Source organism: Eutrigla gurnardus, assembly GCF_963514095.1.
Source record: "Eutrigla gurnardus genome assembly, chromosome: 22".
Lineage (NCBI taxonomy): Eukaryota > Metazoa > Chordata > Actinopteri > Perciformes > Triglidae > Eutrigla > Eutrigla gurnardus.
This window is the reverse complement of record NC_139933.1, coordinates 5,516,565-5,536,980: the sequence shown is the minus strand read 5'-3', so window position 1 is coordinate 5,536,980 and position 20,416 is coordinate 5,516,565. Positions and strand designations below refer to the sequence as shown.

Genomic DNA, 20,416 nt, shown 5'->3' with positions numbered 1-20,416 from the left:
GCACCCAAAGTCGAAGGATAGCTCTGGCCTTTCAATTGAAGAAAGTGCTAGATTTGTCAGTGTTGTATAATATAACCAATTCTCAGTGTCCATATTTGTTTTGGAACGATCGGAATAGTCTTCATTTTATGTGAGAGACAGAATTGGCGTCAAACATGCGTAAAAATCAACGCTGTCCAAGCAGGGAACCACCGAGAAAGGAATTATCGCCGCTCATCTGAGGCCAATCTCGATTATTTTTGTCAAATAAGGAAACATAACATAGCTAGCTAGCTAACATTAGCTCCGTAGATAGCTAGGTTACCGACACATCTTCACACAAAAGCAGAATCCAGCAGAAAATCAAGATTGGATCTACATTCGCAACAGCAGGAAAACGTAAGTAGCATGCTAGTATGTGCGCTAACGTCATTTAGCTTGAGTTTGACAGGGGAATTGCGTTGGCACCAACGGCTAGCTTACTGTTAAGTTAACGTTAGCACGTCAGCTAACGTTAGCTCATATCAACACACTAGCAAACTAGGCCTTTCCGTAGAGGGAGCAGTGTTAAGTGGAATGGAGTTCAGCATGTGGTCAGTGGATTGGTATTTAACGCAGAAACGCATTTACAAAAAAAAACAAAAACAAGCTAGTCGGTTCATGCTATACACAACGCCGAATTACGTTGTGCAATAACGTTAGTGTTCAAACAGACCATTGTCAAAATAGGACCCGACCCGTCATCCAAAGTTTCAAATTAACTTGGTTACCGCCAACGTTAGCAAGCCAATTCTGAATGAAGCATGTTTTTCAAGTAACACTAATGTTAACGTTGGCCTCCAATGCTTAGTCTGGTCCCAAGTGAGCTAATCTAGCATCGGCTACACATAGCTAATGACAGTTTAGCGGATTTTGTCACATGGGTGTCAATGGTTAGCTATGCGATGTTAGCCTGGCAATGTATTGGTATTTTCTGACGATGTGACATTTTATTCAAACAAGCACACGGCCTCAAAAACCGCCGTAGTTTTAAGAAAGCAGCGTGTTGGCTATGTGGCGATATCAATGTCAGGAATTAGCCGTCACTGTGTGTCGAACAACAATACAGTTGTACAGCTAACATTAATGCATGTTCTGCTGTGTGTGTGTGTGTACGTGCGTGTGTGCGTGCGCGCGGTGGCTTTAGAGGATAATAATAACTGCAAGACCCTGTTTTTACGGCTTTGTTGAAACCCGTGAAATCAGTCTGTACACGTGAAATGTAATCTAAGCAGATAACACATAATGTTAGTCACACTTAACTGGTAAGGTGTTTATGTTCATGTTTCACTGCGGCAACAACACGTCGATTCTCTATAATTATTAGAAATATTAGCATGTATACTTGGATATATAACAATGAATAGCATAACTGCCTTTTGATAACCCTCAGTATGTATTGTGGAGCTGGACCTATTCAAATTAACTATGAAAACTAAATATATAAATCCCTCCCATTTGTTTTCATTGTTTGCTTGTAAATTGGTCAAGTAGGGGGACAGGTGCACAGTCCACAAGTTTGAGTTGACGTAAACATAATATAGTAGTTAACTTTGGTGCACTGCCATTATATGTTTGTCTTTGTCATTTAAAAAAAAACATGTTTTGCTTATATTCCAGGTTTTTTTATCAGGGAAGGGCAGGTCCAAAGAAATGAACTAGGACTAGAGCAGGCAATCCCATTCAAATCAACCTAGTAGGATGGTCAGAGCAGCGGCCATTTGTACGCGTACCTTTGCCATTGCGACCGTGGTAGCAGGCTGACTAGCGTATGTACTAAACTGCCTGACGGCACTCGCTGAGGTGAGGTTTTGCAGTATGCCTGTATGCGCAGTTGGAGTAGATATACCAAAGATACTCTAGCACAGATGCCACATTCCAAGCTCCGCCAATGGATTAAAATGGACTTCCTGTCTCCTAAGTGGGCGGGCCTCTTTCCTCCCACCACCTTATTTGGAAATGTTGTGAAAAATCCTGTGGATGGATGAAAACAGATAAGGTTATATGTGCATTATATATTTTCCTTTGCTGACATTGGATGTTGACACGGCTAACAGCCACATTTAGCATTACGAAAATGAGTTAGCTTGCTTGCGAACGTTAGGTGCTAGAGAGAGGGTGTTGCTGAGACAGACAAGGGTCTCAAACAACAATGAAGACTGAAGAATGTTCAGAAAATTGAGGATTGCTGGAATTAATAGGAGTATGCAGTGTTTGTAAACAAACGCATAGCACCGATGGGCAAAAGCATCATTCTCCTCACTTTAAACATAGCGCCAGCAAAGCAGTCAGTCATGGCGAGCTGTCATGTTCCACAGATCAATGAAAGACTTTGTAACGGCTCAATTTTTTTTGAATGCTTTCTCCGGTATACCTTACATTTTTACAGGAAATATCAGTCACTGGGGTAGTCGCTCCTCCTCCGATCACAGCAACAAGCGTCACGAAAGCTAACAATAGCTATTTTTACAAGACATATCTCTTCATGTATGCTCTAAGAATATGGGGAGCATATTTTGGTATTGTATTATATATATATAATTTACAGCAAGGTAGCACAGCTAGATGGGGAGCACATATCAATAGAACAAAGAAGATAGAGAAAACAGTCACTGACGTGTTTTGTCACCATAGTAACCAACAACAGTCGCCATTTTCTTTTCCCCTCTGAAAATGACCATAGCAAAGAGTACAATTACCTTTCTACTCCTATTTTATTTCTATTGGCAGGTCCATAGGCCCAGAGCAGCAGGGTTTGTCCTGACCATAAACATGGGTTGGTTGGTTGGTCGCTCCAGACTTTGCTTTAGGCGGTACAGGCCTATATGAGCACATGTAATCCTCCTGCTACTAACTTCTTCTACTTTGCATACCTTTCTCATCAAAGATATTTCACTTAATTGTTTGTGATGTGATCAGCTAAGCAAGTCACTCTTTGCATCAACTCTGAGTTTTCATGCAACCAGGGCTTATTCCCAGGTTGACCCGGTTCAAACCAGGGTTTCCCTCCACACCTTCAAAATGAAAAGTTCTACTCTGACTTTCATTATTAATGAGCGGATACCCCACCGGCAATGCAAAGAGTACTCCTCCAACGTCTGATGCATTTCTCCACGTTTCCATGGCAAAGAAATGTTTGCTCAGATTTTATGTTGAAAGTGAAGCTCTTGACTTCCCATGTGAAGAGGTTTGTGTGAGCAAACCAGCTTTTTCTCTCTCTTTTTATTACCTTTTACAGTTTGGGGACTTTTATGTGATCTTAGGTGATGAAGCAATTCTAAATTAACCGCCTATATTGCAGAGATATGTCATCCCAAGCTTTACCTAAGGCTTGTGATAAATTAGCATTTCATCATCAGTGTTGTGTTGTGCAGAGTTGAAATGTAGCCTAGCAGCCACCCTGCTCACCTTCTCCAGTATATCAGATTGCGATAAGGTGCACAGGTGACCAGTATATGACATCACCTGGTGTTGCCCTTGTGCCCCGCCTGCCAGCTACGGCAGGAGTTCAAAAGCTGTTAATCTTATCTGAGTCAGCAGTCACTGCCTAAAGACTGAGGATCAGATGAAACATGGTGTCAGTAGGAGATCGAGACAGTCAACTAGCTTGTTTTAGATTTTGACAGATCTTAAAGATCTTGGCTGTGCACCGGTGAAACTTAAGGTGTCTCTGTGACGAGCCTGTTTCACAAATTGTATTTAATTCAGATTCCAGCTTCTCGGATGTGAATATTTTCGCCTTTTCTTCCACTATTATAAGCTTAATATCTGTGTGTTTTTGACTGTTAGTCGGACAAACAAGACATTTGGAGACACCACCATGGAGGCTGAGAACTTGTGACTGGCATTTTTAGGATTTTCTGACATTTTATAGACCAGACATTCAACCAAGAAGATAATGGGTAGATCAGTCTTCATCTCTAACAGTTGTATGGCGGTGGTTTATTGATAACTTTTTTGTGTTATTTAAACTTTGCTGGGTTTCTTTATGGTACCTTAGTGTAGGGCTGGACGATAAATCGAATTTTGCCGCGCAGCGTGTATGCAAATTACTGTGCTGTAAAAGCACAGTGAACGCACCTGTCGCCTGCAGCTGCAGCAGTGAGTGTGTGGATCAATTGTGGAACGAGCGATTGACAACATGGCAGAAAAGCAACCTGAGCCTTTAGTTGAAAAGAAAGGTCGGACAACTTTGGTCATTTGGAGACATTTTGACTTCAAGTTGTTGGACGTGGAGCAGAGAGAGATTGTTTGCAAAGTTTGCAAAGACCCAAAAAAGTGCAAGAGCGTCAACTTCAGCTACCGCAACCCAGTCCTCCATTGATTTCACTCTTTACAATGCTGCTCTGTATCCCACCGGCTCCCGGCAACAGCGAGCAATAACGGAGGTTGTGACATTCATGCTAGCTATGGACATGTGCTCTATCAGTACAGTTAGCAACCAGGCTTCCGGTCAAGACTTTGGACAAGCGGTACGTGTTGCCGTCACGCAAACACTTCAGCAGAGTTGCGCTGCCTGCTTTGTACTATAAATGTCACGCTGAAGTTGAAAAAGATGTCTCCACTGCTGAGTTTTATTTATTTTTATTTATTGTTTTTACAATGGTATTGCTATTATTCGTTCATCACTGAAGCCAGAAGTGAAAAGACTGGTGTTCCTGCCAAAAACCTCAGTTTGTAGGAAGCAAACGGCAGGGAGAACAGTCTGAGTGCATGTAGACTGGGTATTTAATTTTATTATTATTTATATATATATTATTTAATATATTATTATTATTTTACTTTTTTACTTGTTATTTATTTATTTCTGGTTGTTTTTCTAAAAGCTATATTCAAAGTTGAGTTTTGGTGGCTCAATAAATACTTTTTCTTGAAATCAATGAATTATCGTGTTTATTAATCGTGATTTCAATATCAATCAAAAATAATCGTGATTATTATTTTTTCCATAATCGTCCAGCCCTACCTTAGTGTTCTAGATAATCCTTGTTTTAGGTTGTAAGTGTGAAGGAAGTTGGTTTACAGAAGATTTTAGTAAATGATGAAATGGCTGGAGTTGAGCTGTGTTTCTTTGTGTGTTCAGAATAAGATAACACAGAATTTTTGTTATAACTGTATTTGATTTGCAAGTAGAGCAACAAAATAATTAATCGATAAATTCATTTGTCAATTGTCTTTTCAAATATGAGGTCTAGCTGCAATTTCTGTGTTTCATGTTATTTAAAATTGAATAACTTTGGGGTTAAAGTAAAGACGTCAATTGGAATCTCAGTTCTTATGATGGGCCTTTAATGCTATGTCATTGACTCATTGAATAACCAGTTAATCCAAAGAAATAATATTGATTATGAAATATAATCATGAGTTGCAGCTAATCCTGCCAGCTAATTGCCTATACTTTAATGTGGTAACATGTCAGGCTTTGCGGCGATCAATGGTGGGTTGTTTGATGTGGAAGCGTCACTTAAATGTCACAGTAGCCACTGCATCGTGACGTCGGGTTGTGTTTCTCCAAAAGTATATTAGGCCACTTTTTTCCCCCAACATCCCCTGCTGTCCCAACCGCTGCAGTCTAAACGCACTACCCACATTCAAATGAATGGGAGGAATGGCGTTTTCACCGCAATGCTTGATTTGGTGTGAATGCAGCTCAAGTTGTTGTTGTGAGTATTGGTTCTTGGTCTCCACGCTGTGCACTTTAATGCTTAGCTTTACCAGCCTTATCAGCCGTACCCTAACTTTTCAATTACACCTGTCAACTGTCACAAAGTTGTGTTTCGTCGCACATTCTAGAAGTAAAAAAAAAAATTGACTGACTGTCACAGGAAGCTAATGCATGAGAGCAAGTGGTACGGAGTGATTTCCATTGCCTGGTTTGATCTCAGAGTTTCATGTTCAACCTTGGAAGCACTCAGCAGCAGATTAGTGCACAAAGGGAAGCGGAAGAAATGGAGGGTCAATAAAGTATGTTCAAGCACTGCGTGTTGGATCTGTGCGCATTTGTTCTGTGTGTTTAAAAAAAGAAACGTAAAAAGGGAGGGAAGGTCAGAGTATAGGTTAAATTAGAGAGTTAAACACTAATGAATTTCAGGCTTAAAGTAGACATGAAAGGGAGGTGTGATTGTAAAAGTCATTACTATTGCACAGGGGACCAATTTAAAAAAAAAATATATGAGCTGTGTCCCAATTCAGTGTTGCTCGCTCCGTATTTCAAGACTGAATACGTCATAACTGTTCGACCAGGTTGTCCCATTCCAGGGGCTTCTCCAAATGCGGCTGTGAAATGTAACCCCGGTGTGCCGTCGGCAGTCCTCGCTCACCGTCCTCCAATGCACTCGGGGCTGGTTAGCTTAACGGTGCATTCATGTGGTCCTCCTCACCTCGTAAAATATGGGGAAATAGCACATGATCATGTCATATATATCAAGTATTTCCCTTCATGTGGCCATCAGGCACTGGATATGTTGATAATCACGGGATGTTGCAGGAAAAAAATTGTTATGGATACTAAAGTTAACTCGGCCTTCATAGTTTGTCAGTTGACTAGCACACGTCATGGTGAAATGTTCGTACTCCTCCTACTGTCGAGCAAAGTGTTTTTTTGGTTTTTGCTGATATTTACTTCTTTTGGACATTTAAGGGTAACTTCTGGTTATAAACGAGTTGAGACGAACTACCCCCAGTGTGTCATTTCTTTGGTCTGATTTGGATCCTTTTCACCAAAACACATCACTAGTTGGACAAGCACAAAATAGCTTACTTATCACAGTCATTGCGTTTTTGTTGTTGTTGTTGCATGTATTAAGAGTTCTTATTGAGTGATACTTAATGTCCCATTTGCTCCTTGATTTTTAATTATTCCCATGTAGGGATTTGGTGTAAAAGATAATAGAGACCATGAACTTTAGTAAATGTGTGTAAATGAATAATGTTTTTTGCAATTAAGGGTGAGCGACAGACGGGAGTTGTCTGTGTTTTCGTCTTAGAACTTTAACCCTTTCACGATGTGTTTGCAGTTCATAAAAGGTTGAACGAAAAGTTAGTCATTGTAGTGTTGTATTTGGCGCCACCTCTTTTGTCACTACTTGTTGTAAAAAAAACAAGATGGCGATGGCCCAAATGCCAAACTCGAGCTTCAAAACTGTAGTCCATAAGATGATGTCACTGTGACTTTGTCCACTATACAGATATGGGTTTGACAGCGTGTCATTATTTGCACTATAGAACGTCCTAGCCTGTCAACTTTTGGGTATTGTTACACCGTATAGTGCCCCCTGCTCTTATTGGCTCAGTTGTTTCACAAAATCAACACCAAGGCAATTTGTAATGCACAACATTATCTTAACTTCTTGCTTTGGTGGAAAAACCTTTAGTTGCAGGTGCTCAGACTGTAACCAAAGTAAAATAATCAACCAGCTGTTGCAGCCCCAATTATCTGAAGGGTCAGGCCCTATAGAACGAGTCTCCGTGTATTGCTACATACAGTACGTATTGATGTGTGCACACTTTGATAATGAAGGAAGCTGTACGTTAACCTTGCTTCCAGGACAGCATTAACTGTTTTGTGCGAGCGTGCCTCCTCTCAGAGCGGCACTCAGGCTCTCTGCAGCATTATGTAATCCCCGACCTTCCACTTCCCTCTTTGTAGCCTGTGGTTTTTGGCAGACATGTGCGTCTTAGCATGAGGGGGCGTTGGTTTCGACCTGTGGTTACAGCATAGGTGACAGCAGTTTTGAGGGGGTTAAGTGGTTGAGAGTACCTGGTTTCAGTGTGATGTCTCAATGGAGAGATTTTCTGGGGTTGTCTGTGTGTGTGTGTGTTTGTGTGTTTGTGTGTGTGTATACGTGTTTTTGGCAGCAGTCTATTGTGCCATTGTCAGCCAGCGGAATCTCATAGTATCTGCATGTGTTCTTGCAGTCTGCATGTCTCCTTTCAGGGTCTGGCTGCTGCGGCTGCTTTAATGGATGGATGATGCAACTCCCCTTTCCTCTCTCTACCCGGCGGGGGTGTGCGTGTGTGTGTCTGTGTGTGTGTGTCTTTTAGAGCAAGTGAGAGAGAGAGAGACACGGAGAGGGGGATGTCGCTGAATGAAGCTAAGCCTGGATGTTTGCCCTGCTGGGTGGATGGTTGCTAGGCAATGGCAGTGTGTTTGTTTTATTTTTAGAGAGAATCACTGCTGGTGAACATTACAGATTTGTCTTTCTCTCACACACATGTGTGAACAGACTTTCTTACCATACATGAACTCACAGGCTAATTGTGAGCGGCTGGGAGGTGGCGGGTGGAGCTGAGTAGAGTGAATCCTGTTGATACAATCACGTAGCAGAAAAAGCTATAGAAATGCACATAGCATGGCCCACTGCCCCACCCTGGACATGAAATCTAAACTGGCCTGGCGTATTTATAGAGCGTCTTTTTCTCGCACATAGACTATGACACTGGCTGCACACATGCGCAGAGCACACACACACACACACACACACACACACGAGTTCCTCTGAAACCAGCTGTAGTCACTCGTTGCATGTACCAGCCTTTTTTGGGCACATGTCTGTCATGCCGAGTATGCGCTCATGTGGGAGGTAATATAGAGCGAGAAATCAATATGTTGTTGGGGGGGGGGAGGGGCACATGCTCATGGTGCTTTTGATTTTTAATTGATTTCAAGATCTCGTGAGAGCTACACCAGCCACATACATGCTATAAGTAGCTCCATACTGCTGGGGATGCTGACGTTCAGGTCGGAATTGATTGGTATTTATGGGAAAATATAGTGCGAAGATATGGTGGAAGGCGGTTGAGCGTGAAGGGTCTTCAGGTACCGTTGCAAATTACCAACACAAATACCTGACATAATGACCAAAATAATATAAACATTTAAAAAAATGTTTAGTTCCGTATACTAGAAGCGTGTAAAATATTCTTATAATTTTAATAAATGCCAGAAAATAGTCTCAAAGTCCAGGGTGATGTCTTAAAACGTCTTCCTCCATGCCGTTGCGGTCGCAAGTGCAAAGAGTCGCTCAGTTTGTGTTTGGAGAGAGTGAATGGTGATCAGAATGGACAAGGTCTAAGTAGAGGTAAAGAACAAAAACTGAACAATACACAGATTTCACTCCTTTATAGCTCTTTGCAGGTGAGAGTTTCACACCCTGCTGATTCAGTAATGTCCCACTCTATATTCTGCCAACAAGTCATAGTATTAGTTACCTTGTGTTCGGAGTAAAAGAGGCTGTGTGTGCTCAAGGAAGCTTTACTGCTGCAGTGTAATCCTCAGCTTTGTGGTTCCTCCTCTGCTATCTTTGTCTTGTTGTCAGGATCTCTGGCTCTCTCCATCCACCGAGTAATTAAAAGGGCTCTGTAATCACAGTATGAAGCAGCGCCTACTGCACTACTGACACCAAAAACTGCTGAACGATATAATATGATGGATATAATAATATGTGATCAGACAAAAGGAATGCATTTTTTTGCATTCATCCACATTTGGAAAAGATAGGTGAAAAATAGTCGATCAGATTCTCGATATTGTCCTGATTGTTTTTTATTTAAATTTATGTAAATCGTGAATACATACAAATTAAAATGAATAATCTGAAAAGTTCACACAGGTGGGCCTGAATTTTTGAGGCTGAAACAAAAAGGATGTTTCAAAGTATGCTAACAATATATTGTCTCATTTTTTACATTTTTTTATTCACATTTTATAAAACAATATTGATTTTATTAAAAAAAAAATGGTATGTAGTTGGAGTGACTTTTTAAAGTCATGCTGGTCAATCTATCTAATGGTGACACCGATCTGCAATACAATATGATACAGTAGTGCATTAGGATAAAGTGGTGAGTAATGGATTATCTTATCCCTGTAATCTTAATACTATGTGTCTCTCTTCTCTTCCCTTGGTTCCTCTGCAGCTATAGGCAGCAATGGGTGCATTCCTGGACAAGCCGAAGACAGAGAAGCATAGTGCCCACGGTGAGGGCAATGGGCTGCGTTATGGCCTGAGCTCCATGCAGGGCTGGCGGGTGGAGATGGAGGACGCCCACACAGCTGTGGTGGGCCTCCCCCATGGACTCACCGACTGGTCCTTCTTTGCTGTCTACGACGGCCACGCAGGCTCCCGGGTCGCCAACTACTGCTCCGGCCACTTGCTGGAGCACATCTTGTCAGGAGGGGCCGACTTCAGTTCAGGATCCGGCTCCGTGGAGGGCGTGAAGGACGGCATCCGCTCTGGCTTCCTGAACATTGACGAGTACATGCGCAGCTTCTCTGACCTGCGGCAGGGCCTGGACCGGAGCGGATCAACGGCGGTGTGCGTATTGCTCAGCCCGAGCCACCTCTACTTCATTAACTGCGGTGACTCACGGGCCGTGCTGAGTCGAGACACCAAGGTGGGCTTCTCCACGCAGGACCACAAGCCCTGCAACCCCCGTGAAAAGGAGCGCATCCAGAACGCTGGCGGCTCGGTTATGATCCAGAGGGTAAATGGCTCCCTGGCTGTGTCCCGGGCCCTGGGGGACTACGACTACAAATGTGTGGATGGTAAAGGCCCCACGGAGCAGCTGGTGAGCCCCGAGCCCGAGGTGTGTGTGTTGGAGCGGGCGGCCGAAGGGGACGAGTTTGTGGTGCTGGCGTGCGACGGAATCTGGGACGTCATGTCCAACGAGGAGCTGTGCGAGTTTGTCCGCTCACGACTCCTGGTGTGTGATGACCTGGAGAAGGTCTGTAACTCGGTGGTGGACACCTGTCTGCACAAGGTAAGCTTTCATCACTCGCATACAGGGTGGTGTACATGACTGGAGAACATGATTTTAATGCAAATGAAACGTCTTTTCCAATATAAATGAATATGCTTAGAATTAACACAACAAAAGTATTTTTTTTCTAATATAATATACAAAATAATAAGAAATATACTGAAATAAACCGCATCACAAGATGACAAAACAATCAGAAACACTTAACATCTCACAGTGATGATATAAATAAGATGATGAATAATATATGATTGCTTTCAATTCTCTACCTGCCCATTGGCCCTCTCAACTATTGATCCAAGAAAAAGCAAGAATGACTATTTCTTCCCTGAGATGAACTCATCCACCACTCCACGTCTTGGCCTTTTTTTTTCCTTCCATATATCCCCGTTTTTTGTGTGTACTCAAAGAACCAACAAGTGCACAGCAGCCTAGTTATTTTTACCTTACAGGGTGGGTTATCTCAAGTAACAGCCACACGCTGTCATAAATCTCTTTCACTGCCTTTTGTGATGTCGATGTGACACTGAACACTTACAGAAAGTTACTCTGACCACATTGACTTTTACAAGGTAATGACAAGGTGACTAGCCGTTGGTTTAAGGTCAGAACTCTGTCTGTGTTTCCTATATATACTAATAAATATGCTGTTCAGAGGCTCTCCTGTTTCTATAAAACATCTAATGCAAGTGAATACATTCCATAAACGTTTTAGAGACTGATGAATGATTTTTAGAATGACGAATTGATCCACTGAGAATTGATCAACAAGTATTTTGATAATAGTAATACGCATACTCAATGTATGTGTGTCCAACTGCCAGCATCATCCACTCTATTCATCCCACCTATGTGTGTCTACCTTTTTTATATTGGCCAATATATCATGATCAGATTTTTAAACCTCAAATATCAATACCTTATCTTATATCTTTTAATATTTCATCTTTCAGCAGCAATCAGCAATATTTTAGTAGTGTAACATTTTTCTTTGGTTTATTATTGATTATGTTTCTTGATAATTTTTTGGGGCATTTTTCCTTTTAGTCAGGAAATGTGAACAATAGTTAAGAACATCTTGATTACCCAGCGTTTTAGACATTAAAACTGCAGTTAAAAATATTATTGACTATTGATTTTGACCACAAAACATTCCTCATGTCAAACACTGATTTAAATGTCCTCTTTATTGGTTGTCTCTCGTTCTCCAGGGGAGCAGGGACAATATGAGTGTGGTGGTGGTGTGTTTACCCGGAGGTCCCAAGATCTCCGAGGAGGCTGTGAAGAAAGAAGAGGAATTGGATAAGTACCTGGAGACCCGCGTTGAGGGTCAGCACACGCAACACACGTGTCCTGTACACTCGCACCTTCACACCTTCACACCAAAATTGCGACTTCGATACCCCGCCTAAATATCTCGATACCGATACTGAAACAATACCATGACAAAAATCGTTAGATGTTATTATAGAAGACAGCTGATGGAACTTAAAATATGTTTTCCTATTAACATTTATGCAACTCACAGGAACTTCTGTTGTTCAAACCCTGCCTTACTTAAAGTACTGGTACTAATAAAACGGGTTTTGTACCGTTTTTACCCCAGGGTATTGCAATACTTTTCTAGTATCGGTATACTGTGCACACTACTTTTCACATAATAGAGGGTCTTAATGCATGTATCATCATATTGTGTTGAGCAAAGTTACGGTAATCTAACGTCAGAGTCACAAATATTTAAAAAAGCTATAGACTTGTTGTTGATCATGTTAGTTCAAGTGCTTTTTTTAGGGACAAACTATCTATTTTTCTGCTGTTTATCTTTAAACTATCCCTGGCTAATATGCCTTATTTGAAATTTGTCGTCGCTTATAATTAACAATAAATTGTTCAGTGGTAGTCCAATGCCCCTACTGTTATTTGGGCCCAGCAAGTCTTTCGCTGCCTTCTTTAAAAACTACTTTTTAAAAAGGTTAAGCAGAACAAGTGGCCGCATATGTGCTCAGTTTCTGTGTACGTAACCACGGCAAAATAAACATTCTTTAGGTAGTACAAATATTTGAATCAGTCTGTTATACACACACACACACACTGATTTTTTTCCACTACTATGGTTGTTTCATCAGCCACTGCAGATGACATCTTTTGTATGACGGTGGCAGTAAAGTTCTCTAGTAGCGCTGTCACATGTTAGCGCTAAAATTAAAGGATATTCATAAACTAACAATTAGCAATGGAGTGAGTTTCCCGACCCGCTCTCACTGTACGGATCCAGCTAAATGGCCGTAGTTATACTGCCCGAACATCTCTGTATACCTTGTGGTAAAACCCAGAATCTATATGAAAGAAAAAAGTTGTTGACAGTTGGAATTTTGTACTTTTGCGGTCATGATTTTTGACGTACTGACCGAACCCTCCGACATTATGTGGTTTAAAGAATAGCTAACTTTGTGCTAAGTCATAGGGTGAAGTAAATGTCATAACACTGATATAATATTACCGTATGCCCAATTCATTCATTGACTGCTTGCATAACTTCTGAGTGGATTTATGACGTTTTCTAGCTAAACTGTCTTTGAGCTTTGTGGTTTGTTTACATGCTACACTGCTTACTCGCTAAGGTTGCTAAGGATCGGTGGTGTTTACCATTATGAAATACAGAGAATGCCAGCTCTGTGGTTGCTGCTGTATTGTCATTATAAGTACGCCATTGATTTTGCCATTGTGTTTGATAAACGGTGGAGAAACCTGATATGAAATGGGCATCTGAGAGACGAGAATTCACAATCCAGTCAGTCGGTTTTGTGGCTCGCAACCATAAATGTCTGCGTTTTGCTTCATAGGGTGCTGACATATTCTATAGAAAGAAGTTAATCTTTTTTGCATTATATTCTGACATCAAATGGCACAGCAAGACATTTTGCTTTTCGAAGATATTGCCGGTATCAACTTGTTTCCATTGCCGTGACATAAACGCCACGTCCATGTTAAGTTGGTCTATAAGATGCAATAACCTCGCCTCGGTTTACAACATAACCTCTCACAAACCCCTGGTCCTCTTTGTGTTTGTGTGTAGAGCTACTGGGGAACTGTGGGGAGGCGGGAGTCCCTGACCTGGTGTCTGTCCTGAGGAGCATTGCCACAGAGAACATCCCCAACCTTCCACCTGGTGGAGGCCTGGCCAGCAAGTAAATACATTTACCTTACATTATGTCCCGCCTGCCTATCCTGTTTCACTCGGAAATATGTCACTTTAAGGAAGCTTAGATACTCTTTAAGGTCACAAGAAGCAGAGTTACACATTAAAACAACATTAAAAACACTGAGGCCTAGTCGATCCACAAAAAAAAAGTTATTTTTCTTTATATCTCTAGGTTCAGGTCTGTTGGTCAGAATAAAAAGGCAATTTAAAGTCGTCTCCTTGAGTTCTGGGAAATATAATGGGTATTTTTCACTGTTTTCTGATGATGATTCTGATTTCTGATGCACTCAGCTAAGCACTTCAACAAAGTCCAAAAACACGGGACTTAAAAACTTACAAACACGGCGATAACACTCCTCCAAAAACACTTAGCGATACTCATTCATAAAGAGATTCTGTAGTCTCCTTATGCATGAATAGCGGATACTCAAGCATCGACTCGGTTGCTTTCTTACTTCCATTAAAATGTTAATCAATATGCATTTGCAGAGAATGAACGGAGACTGTTTGTATCACGGAGGGAGTTGTCCCGCTCTCTAAGCAGCGAGCCGTGTGCCGTTTGTGCGTTTACAGACGCAGTGTGATCGAGGCGGTGTACAACAAGCTGAACCCTCACAGAGAAGAGGAAGGGGTGAGTTGATCCCTGTGTTTACCCCTCACCTCTCCAACCTTTCACCCACCCCACCCCCCCAACATGTAAACACACACCAGCCCAGACAAGGACGCTCTTTTTTGTGTGTGTGTGTGTGTGAGAATGATGAGGTGTGACAGAAGGATGGTAGACTTTATAGAATAACCTTGGCTCATTTGAATGCATATCTAAAAGCATTGAAGCAGTGTGGTCAGTTTGAATTTTATCATGGAAATAGTATCGTAAGACCTCCATAACCTCTTGAACTCCTCAGCAAAACATACTGATGATTTAAATAGCCTTTCTAATGATCCCCATGTTTGAAGACGTATATAAAATACTGCCTGGAATGATCATTTCTGTCTGTTTTTCCCCCCGACAAAACAAATGATCACATCACAGCTACTAAAAGCATATTAAATTAGAATAAGACACGCTGGGCGATTAGTTCAATATGATAATAAGTTCACAATTATGCAATTTAAATTAATATTAACAACTCAAATTTCACCGTATACTTAACGATGTGATTATTTCATTTAGACTATTTAATGAAATACCAGAAAATATACATCGAGATATATATATATTTTATGAAAATTAGATATTGAATAACCTATATTGTCATGTGACCATATTGCTCAGCCCTAATTACACTTGAAGGTTAGACACATTTTCCTATTCCTACAAAAAAAAAGTCCAGTTCTTTGGTCATCACTCACATGGCATGGGCATTTTGTCGGTGAAACCCATAACGCATCATAAAGCATGATCCACGTTTGAAGACGTATATAAAATACTGCCTGGAATGATCATTTCTGTCTGTTTTTTCAGAAAACAGACAGAAATGTTTTCTCTAATCCAACTCCAATCTTGCCAATCAGGCCTTAAAAATGTTGTTTTATATAAAATCCATATACAGTCTAGGAGCAAAATTTCCAAATGTAATTCTTATCCTGAAGAAGAGATCAGTGTCTGGAAGGGTGTGATGTGATGGTGGAGGTGTGTGGATATGTATGAGGTCATGTCTTTTTTAATTTATTAGTCATATTAATGTCAGTGGAGTCTTGACTTCCAGGCTCTTGCCTCTGGGCTGTGTGGGTGCTGACCAACCCCAACCCCCTCCTCCCTCTCTCTCTGTCTCTCTCTGTCTCTCTCTCTCTTATACACCATACAGTGAATATCACAAAGGGTTGTTGGTCACAGGGTCAGAGGTAGCGTTTGCATGGGCTTGTCCGACCGGTGTGAATGTCTCTGACATTGTCATGCTAGTGTGTGTAGTAGATATCTGTGTGACAACGATGTGAGTATTGTGCCGCTGCTTGTTAGTGTGTGTTTGTGTGTGTTTGACCATGGGGCGTGCCTGCAGAGTCTGACCCCTGGCGTGTCACCTCAGGCCTGTGCGGGGGGAGAGGAGGAGAGTGAGGAGGGAGGTGGCAGCACGGCAGCTCATCTGCTGGAGGCTCTGCGGCAGTTCCGTCTGCACCACCGGGGGCAGTACCACACGGTGCTGGAGGAGTCCCTGGCCACCTACCACCTGCGAGGGGAGAGCACTGCGGAGGGAGCAGGGGGGGGCAGGAGGACCTCGGATGACGGCGACGGCCAGCAGCAGCCCGCCTCCCCTCCTTCTCCCCCCTCGCCCCCGCCCTCACCCGCCACTGCAGAGCCGGAGGCCAGCCAAGACGCCCCGGCCCCAGAGTCCGATCCCTCTGACTGAGCGCAGCGTCTGCATACCTATGCACCCACCCACCCACCCACCCACCTCGACCCAAGAGCTCTCAGATGTGCTATGACCTCTCCTCCTCTTTCCTTCATCACAGAACTTGAATGGACATATCGGCCACTTCCGGCTCCATCACGGTCTGCAACTCCAGCTACTATCGCCAATCATGAATATTTAAGTAACGCCATGGAAATAAAAAGAAAAAGAAAAAGGCCCTTCTGTCTATTCAAGTTCTGTCTCCAAGCCGCATACCTTCCTCCTAATAGAGACCCTTTTCCTTTTGTTTCTCCCCTGTCCTCTGACCACCTCGGCTTGGATTCCCGATGTTGCCAGCCACTTTTACAACCCGACCACTCAGACTCATGTTTACAATAGAATCAATAGCAAATTATTATGACATGCAAAAGTGGCTGGTGAAGCAAAAAAAAGAACCTTGCACTCCATTGGCCTACATTTGCCAGTACACACCCCCCCTCCCCTCTCCTCCCATCCCCTCCCCCCTTGCTTACAGTGGATGAACTGAGGAAGAAAAGGAGAGGAGACCCTCTGAACTGCAGCTGCTGTGTTCAACACAATGCACTTTCTCCAGACCTACTCCACCCACAGACTTTGCGTTTATGTATGTGTGTGTGTGTTTGTCCGCATGCGTCTGAGTGATGGAGAAAGACACCATTCATCGCTACTGAGATCCGTGATTTTTTGGATAGTGGGTTTATCGTTAGCCCCGTTGATCAGCAGATTCAAACCAGTGTGGCAACTAAAAAAAAACAGAGGGACACCTGTGTAGACGGGTTGGTTGTCGTGTACTGTTGTAGATTGAGCGGCATGTCATTTAAATCATTCCCTCACCACATAATTCCACATCACCACAATATATAGTACGCTGCCTCATAATCACCCACAGACAGGTTGACATTGTTGTTGTTCAGGTGGACGTTAATGCTTCAGTCACACACGAGCACCAGGTGACGAAAGGGGTCATAAATATGTGTTTAAACGTAAAATAAGAGTAAAAGGTAAGCATTGAATTCCAGCGTTTTTAGCGCCCGTACAGTCGAGCGCACCTGAGCTACGGTGCGTTTTCACGTGAGATGTCTGTTCGCAGTATGACTGCAGTATTAGCCAACCAGCTTCTCGTGAAGTTCCCACTGCTCATGCTGACGGCTGCTGGTTTTCACCGTGGCAGAATGTGTCTCAGCTTGATGAAATCCCACGCACAGTATATTTCATTCCTCACAGGTTAGGACATTGTCTGAACACAGTCTGGAAGTCTTGGCCTCATTGTGAAAGTTTGATTCGAAAACAGACCAATGGTGTTCGTTCTTCCTTTTTCTTTCTTTCTTTCTTTTTTTTTTTTGAAAGCAGCTAGAAGGATGTTATTGTAAGTCTGTAAAAAGCCCAGTACCCAGTGACCCTGGTAATGCATGCACTGCACTTATCTTTCAATATCTACGGCACTTAACTATCGGAGGGGAGGTTATGCTAAACACTGTGTGTGTGTGTGTGTGTGTGTGTGTGTGTGTGTGTGTGTGTGTGTGTGTGTGTGTGTGTGTGTGTGTGTGTGTGTGTGTGTGTGTGTGTGTGTGTGTGTGTGTGTGTGTGTGTGTGTGTGTGTGTGTGTGTGGTATTTGTATGCAGTTACGTGGGCCAAAATCAATCCCACGCAGTTAATATGACAAATGAACAAATAAAAATGATTTGAGGTATAATACTATGATTGGTGTCAAGTGTATGAGTATCTCCCACTGTAACCTGACTGTGCAGCTGTGTTTCTCGTCTTTTTTGGTCCTGTCAAATGTGGAAAACCTTGCAAATGTTCAGATCAGGGTTGTGAGTAGGGATACAGAAAAAAAAAAAGTCCCATTCATTCACCAAAAATCATTAAAATCCCTGCAAAGTGGTGGCATTTGATACAGGACCATTCCCCTGAAAACCTCCAGTGGATTTTAATTTCCAGCGTCTCTGCTATATTTACTGTGTTGTATCTGTTTCTGTGTAGGCTGTGAAGTTCTCGGCTCAAGCAGAATATAAGTCCTCACCTTCCTTGCCCTCCTCTTGTCAGCTTTTGGCTTAAACCTGGTCTCGCAATTTCATTTCAGCTGCTTGAAGACATTTTAACTCCCTTTTTTAAATAATAAAAAAAAAAAAAATGCCTGTCGCTGCATTGCATGAGCTGGCGGCGACTGGCGGAGGGAGACCTGCTTAGACTATAGGGACTCCATTCTCTCCATTTCTCCCCTGTTTTTCAGTCTGACAGTTGGCCTTGTGATTCTCCGCGAGGTGAGTCATCAGAGGTCTGGGTTATGGCTGTGTTAAGACCGTGCAGGTCGCTGTCTATCACCATTGTCCATTCAATTTGAGTAGATAAACAGGGCAGAAAGGTTCAATTTCGTTACTGTGTGCAGTTAAAACGACGACAAAAAACGCAAAAGAAAACCTAACGCACCTTTCTGTTTCTTTCCCTTTTTTACACACCCAGAGTGCCGGTGAGCTGGAAGACCCCTGGTAGCCATGGCAACGACCCCCCCCCCCCCATCTCCTCCTGGTGATTGGTGCAGCCGCCCAGAGGAGACGTGTCTCTCCATTGCGCCATGTCTTTCTCCACTAAAAAGAGGACATGTGGTGTGTGTTGGAGTGCGTGAGTGTGAGTATGTTGGTTGTGCGCGTGCGTGTGTGTGTTTGCAGCGGTGGGACAAAGACGACAATAACTACACACACACACATACACACACACACACACACACACACACACACACACACACACACATACATACTGCTTTAAACCTGGAGGAAAAAACAAAAATCACTTTTCAGAAATGTCAAGATTTTATGAACTGATGCATTGTGATGGTAGGGATGATTTTTACCATTGAGGTGTTTTTTCTTTTCTTTTTTTTTTTTTTCTTGAATGTTGACATTGAACACCTGACTTCACAATGACATAAGGACCTATAGTGAGTGTGTGTGTGTGTGTGTGTGTGTGTGTGTGTGTGTGTGTGTGTGCGAGAGAGAGTGTTAGTGTGTGAGAGCGTTTTGAGGAGGGCCAAGAGAAGACAGGCGGTGGATAAAGACTTTGTATGTAATAATTCTTCTCCTGGACTTTTTTTGTGCTCCTGGGTCTGATATTTGCCTAACACCTTTGCTTCTCCCCTCTTAAAAGACACGCACACTCTCTCTAACACACACAGACACAACCATTAACAACCACACACACACACACCCACCCACACTTCCACCTGTGCACGTATGTGATGTGCCACCTTCGCAGGGCACTGCATGAGGACTTTGGTTCTACATGTACAGCTACGTGGTTTTCTAGTCGAGCCAGATGGACAGCCATTGGTTGAGACTGACTGAACCCAAAGGACCTCTCTGCACTCTGATTGGCTCCCGCTGTGTGAGAAGTGGAAATGATTTTGATTTTTTTTTTTTTTCTTTTCTTTTTGTTGTTGATGTTGATACTATTAGGATGATGACGATGATAATCATGATGGGGGAAAATAGGAGGTTATCTAGTTCACTGAAGAGCCGAGTGCAAGTTGGACTCATGGAGGCGGGTGGTAGGTGAGTGGGTGGGGTGGGTGGGGGCGCTGTTGTATCACTGGTTGGACTTCCTGTCTGAGGAAGGTTAGGACAGGAGGGCGGTGGGCCAAACGGGCTTCCCCACCTCCCTCCCCACCATCATGGTTGGAAGTACACATGACGGTGGACGGTCCTGACACGATTTCTCTTTTTTTTTTTTTTAAATGTTGTCCATGAGGTTACTAGCTGCTCGCTATGTAGAGTGAGTGAACTCCCTGTTTTAACCCTGTTCCTGGTTCTCAGACTGCATTGGTAATGTTTGTATTGCTGTTGTTTGATTGCACTCACATTTGATTACAGAAAGCGTCTATATATGAAATAAAATACCTGCCAAGGATCCAGTGGTGGCTGCGTATTTTCATGAGAGAGGTCGTGTCACTTCTGGATGTTGCGTCTTGCGTGGCCTTTTTTTTCTTTTCCGCTTTTCGAGGCCTGCAGCACGGAGCGAGACCGACAGGAAGTAGAGCATTTTCATAGGTAGGTACGGTTACTTAACTGT

At 42.7% G+C, this 20,416-nt stretch overlaps 1 protein-coding gene across 2 annotated transcripts; it reads left to right on the top strand.

The window, feature by feature from the left end:
* Positions 1 to 20,254, top strand: ppm1bb (protein phosphatase, Mg2+/Mn2+ dependent, 1Bb). Of its 2 annotated transcripts, none has more exons than XM_084040560.1 (6): positions 1 to 378; positions 9,937 to 10,779; positions 11,991 to 12,108; positions 13,856 to 13,967; positions 14,555 to 14,612; positions 16,009 to 18,049. In XM_084040560.1, the coding sequence occupies exons 2-6, from the start codon at positions 9,949 to 9,951 to the stop codon at positions 16,327 to 16,329; spliced, it is 1,440 nt and encodes a 479-aa protein (XP_083896686.1). In that variant the 5' UTR covers positions 1 to 378; positions 9,937 to 9,948; the 3' UTR covers positions 16,330 to 18,049. The 2 variants fall into 2 exon arrangements, with proteins under 2 accessions (XP_083896686.1, XP_083896687.1); XM_084040561.1 differs by lacking the exon at positions 16,009 to 18,049 and adding an exon at positions 18,815 to 20,254 and having other exon boundaries at positions 3 to 378.
* The last annotated feature ends 162 nt before the right edge of the window (positions 20,255 to 20,416 follow it).

Coding starts and splice junctions, on each gene's coding strand:
- ppm1bb (XM_084040560.1), top strand. CDS start 9,949: ATGGGTGCATTCCTGGACAAGCCGAAGACAGAGAAGCATAGTGCCCAC. Junction 10,780..11,990: donor TGGACACCTGTCTGCACAAG/GTAAGCTTTCAT, acceptor CTCGTTCTCCAG/GGGAGCAGGGACAATATGAG. Junction 14,613..16,008: donor CTCACAGAGAAGAGGAAGGG/GTGAGTTGATCC, acceptor GTGTCACCTCAG/GCCTGTGCGGGGGGAGAGGA.